The following is a 3,173-nucleotide window of genomic DNA, read 5'->3' on the forward strand; positions in this document are numbered from 1 at the left end:
CGTCGCAAAAACATGGCTAGATCTTCATTATGGTTAAGTTTACCAACATAATTTTTTTATTGTAGAGGTAACTTCTGCTCTATCTACCTGAGATAGATGAGATCTGATTTGAAATTATATTTAAAATACATCTTACAACTTATTATATATTTAAATAATAATATATAGGTATTTTAGTTTCAAAATAAAATTTCAAAAACTTTTACCTGGAGATGCCTTTGAGCTTGATCCATTTCCAGATAATATTGATTCTCAACTATCAATAGTTTCTCTATAATAACAGTAAATCTTCAATTAATACAACTAATTTAAATACACGATTAGCTAGATGGTAATTATACTAAAACAAACTCTGCCAATCATGTGTCCATATAGGCCACTCCCAGACAATAAGCACCAAAAAATATTTATTTGACATTTTATTATATTATAACTTATAATACATAGTATATGAACTAATTTAAAAATAAGTCATACAATAATTATTTTTTATATGAACAGCACCTATACAAATGGTTACAAATGGTATAGGGCAATATATTTTTCGTCCAATAAATGTTTTGTCCAATCCATGTATAGGACAAATATTCTTGTAACCACACAACCACATATATACTCATTAACAACATAGCACAGCATTCACAAATATTGATAGACACTTGATAACATTACCTGTTTAGTATTCTTACTCTGGGTCAAATTGGCGATACCCACCATTCACATAGAAACACATAAATACATTGTAATACAAACAAATCACTAATATTCACAAACATGAATATATGTATATGGTTTAATTAAATATACGCATGAAATCCCAGATATTGGGGTGTTTTCCAATCTGTGTCTTGAGTGTGGCATGAAAAGACTCAACATAATTGTTAGTTCGAACCTCTGACCTAAAATATATTATAATTTATATGACAATAATCTGTTTATGTCATTTTTAAGAATTCTAACCCAAAGACACTTGTGTTTTTAGCGGTTATTTGTCTAAACCAAAAATCTTGTATGTAGCCAAATAAAAATGCCTGTAGGCGTTCGCGAACTACAGGTTGTTGGTTGACATAATCCACGATTATTTGAAAACCATCGAACATTGTGAAATTACAATTAATTTGGGATTCAGCAGGAAAATGGGGTAGAGCTAACACCTAAAAATTAAAAACCCAAATTGAATTTAACCAAGTAAGTAAAAATATCAAACTAGTTTTAGGCAAATTAAATAATCACAAAAATGTTTCATCGTAATATCATATTACCGCATGGTAATAACTGTAGCCGCCTCAACACTTGTCTGAAATAGCTGGAATAGACTGTTCATGCTTCTTTTGCAGTACCGGATAACAGACTGGCAAAAATGGAACCAACATCCCTGGAGCTTTGTTTGGGGAAAAACAATACTTACTGCGTTCATCAAACCTCTTTCATAATCTGTTATGATGGTTAACTGGTTGTAGTTGAGAGGTAAAATCTGTCGTATAATTCTAAAGAAGGACTCGTATGTGGACTGTGTCATCCTTGTAGTCAATGCATACACCATTGGAAAAGACTGGGTAAAAAAAAACATATTAATTGTAGATAGAATTAATAGTTAAAAAAAAGTAACTTACCACATTTCTTAAAACTATATGAAAAGTAAGCAGGCAGCCTTTTTTCAAATCAGGAGGATTTCTCGGCACGGTTTTGAAAGTTCCATCTACTCCTGCGATGGCAATTGATTGGAGTAGTTCTCCCCTATATTTGTCGATTGCCTCTGTATTAGCAAATACTACACCAACTCGTTCTCCATCTACCATCAATGGACAATCATTTTGAAAGAATCTAAGTAAAATAAGTAAGTAAAATAATAAAGAAATGATAAATAAAACAAAAAAAATTTGAAATTTATTTCATGAACCTTGAAGAAGGGCGCTGCAATGTTGAAGGATCATTCAAGATATCTGCTAACTGATCAATAGTGGTTGGATTTTTTGGACGACGACGACGTCGCATTTTATTAAGACAAAACCGTGACTGTAAATGTGTGTAGTTTTGTGTACTTTCTGGATTTCTAAGGCAGTTAATGATGTACAATTAATACTTTAATCTTATTTATGCTAATAATTACAAACATAATCTTAAATTTTTTTAAATATATAATGTTATTCCAGAATACTTACAACACAACTTCTCGGTTATAAATTTGTCTGATGGAAGTAGCCAAATTACCGGTACTTGTTCCAGCCAGACCAATAGATCTTCTTAAGTGGACCATTGGAATGTCAATTCAGAGGAAAATGGTTGTGTTGAAGCCGAGTCATTAAATCACCATTCTCTTTTTTTATATCTGTAGTCCTGACCCAAGCTGTTGATCGACAATGTACAGCAACATTTTTTTGATTTTCGCACACTAAATATCTACATAGCAATGAAATAATTAATACTCAGCGGTTGAAGTAATCTACAGAAGATAGAAATAACAAATATGTAATGCTTTAAATGATATTCCAACAGTAATTTGCTTAACAATTTTATTTTAAAATTAGCATGATGAAATAATTATGTTCTTTTAGGATGTTTAAAAATTGTCTAGATATTGGTCTATTCGTACCAATAATCAAAGTAGAATTGAAATACAATCTGAAAGGAAATTTATTATTGTTACCACTGGTTGGTGTAGGCGGTACTAAATTATTTCTGAGTGAGTATGAAACAAAACTTAAATCATAACATCTAGCAAATATTATATTTGTTTAATTTTCAGATAATGTAAACCACACACGTATGGACAAATATCTACTACCCCAAATATATGAACTAAACTGTAATGGTGGCTAGCAGTATGAAAGTTGAATTTAACTCTGTGTCAACTTTGACAATTTATTCAACGGCAACAAAGTATAATAAGGTAAACAATATCATTGAAAATTACTTGGCATGAGTAAAAACATATTATACAAATCAATATTACTTTAAAAAAAGGGATATGTCCACATTTTATAGTACCTATTATTAAAATGATCACAGGGCCTAACCTAACATATCGATCCTATTCAAACAGATAATGTACGATGCATTCAGTCACATGCCAACAAAACTGTGGCTATAAGATGATTAGTTGACTTATGTAATTATATTACTGTTCAGTCTTACTCACGTTTTATCATTCCTCGCTCCATTTTTATAATATC

General features: G+C 30.7%; 1 protein-coding gene across 1 annotated transcript; it reads right to left on the reverse strand.

Moving 5' to 3' along the window:
• Positions 1-775: 775 nt before the first annotated feature.
• On the reverse strand, positions 776-2,287 carry LOC103307646. The gene is made up of 5 exons (XM_029486002.1): positions 2,163-2,287; positions 1,901-2,053; positions 1,614-1,824; positions 961-1,552; positions 776-899 (listed from the first exon to the last, which is right to left on the reverse strand). Exons 1-4 carry the CDS (start codon positions 2,255-2,257, stop codon positions 1,259-1,261), a joined length of 753 nt encoding a protein of 250 aa, XP_029341862.1. The 5' UTR covers positions 2,258-2,287; the 3' UTR covers positions 776-899; positions 961-1,258.
• Positions 2,288-3,173: the final 886 nt, after the last annotated feature.

The sequence above is a fragment of the Acyrthosiphon pisum genome, chromosome X, assembly GCF_005508785.2.
Source record: "Acyrthosiphon pisum isolate AL4f chromosome X, pea_aphid_22Mar2018_4r6ur, whole genome shotgun sequence".
Lineage (NCBI taxonomy): Eukaryota > Metazoa > Arthropoda > Insecta > Hemiptera > Aphididae > Acyrthosiphon > Acyrthosiphon pisum.

What these genes read in the sequence shown, in the direction of transcription:
- LOC103307646 (XM_029486002.1), bottom strand. Translation starts at nt 2,257, where the DNA reads ATGGTCCACTTAAGAAGATCTATTGGTCTGGCTGGAACAAGTACCGGT. An exon ending in TATAACCGAGAAGTTGTGTT is followed by an intron (nt 2,054 to 2,162) that starts GTAAGTATTCTG and finishes TAACTGCCTTAG; the next exon opens with AAATCCAGAAAGTACACAAA. An exon ending in TTGCAGCGCCCTTCTTCAAG is followed by an intron (nt 1,825 to 1,900) that starts GTTCATGAAATA and finishes TATTTTACTTAG; the next exon opens with ATTCTTTCAAAATGATTGTC.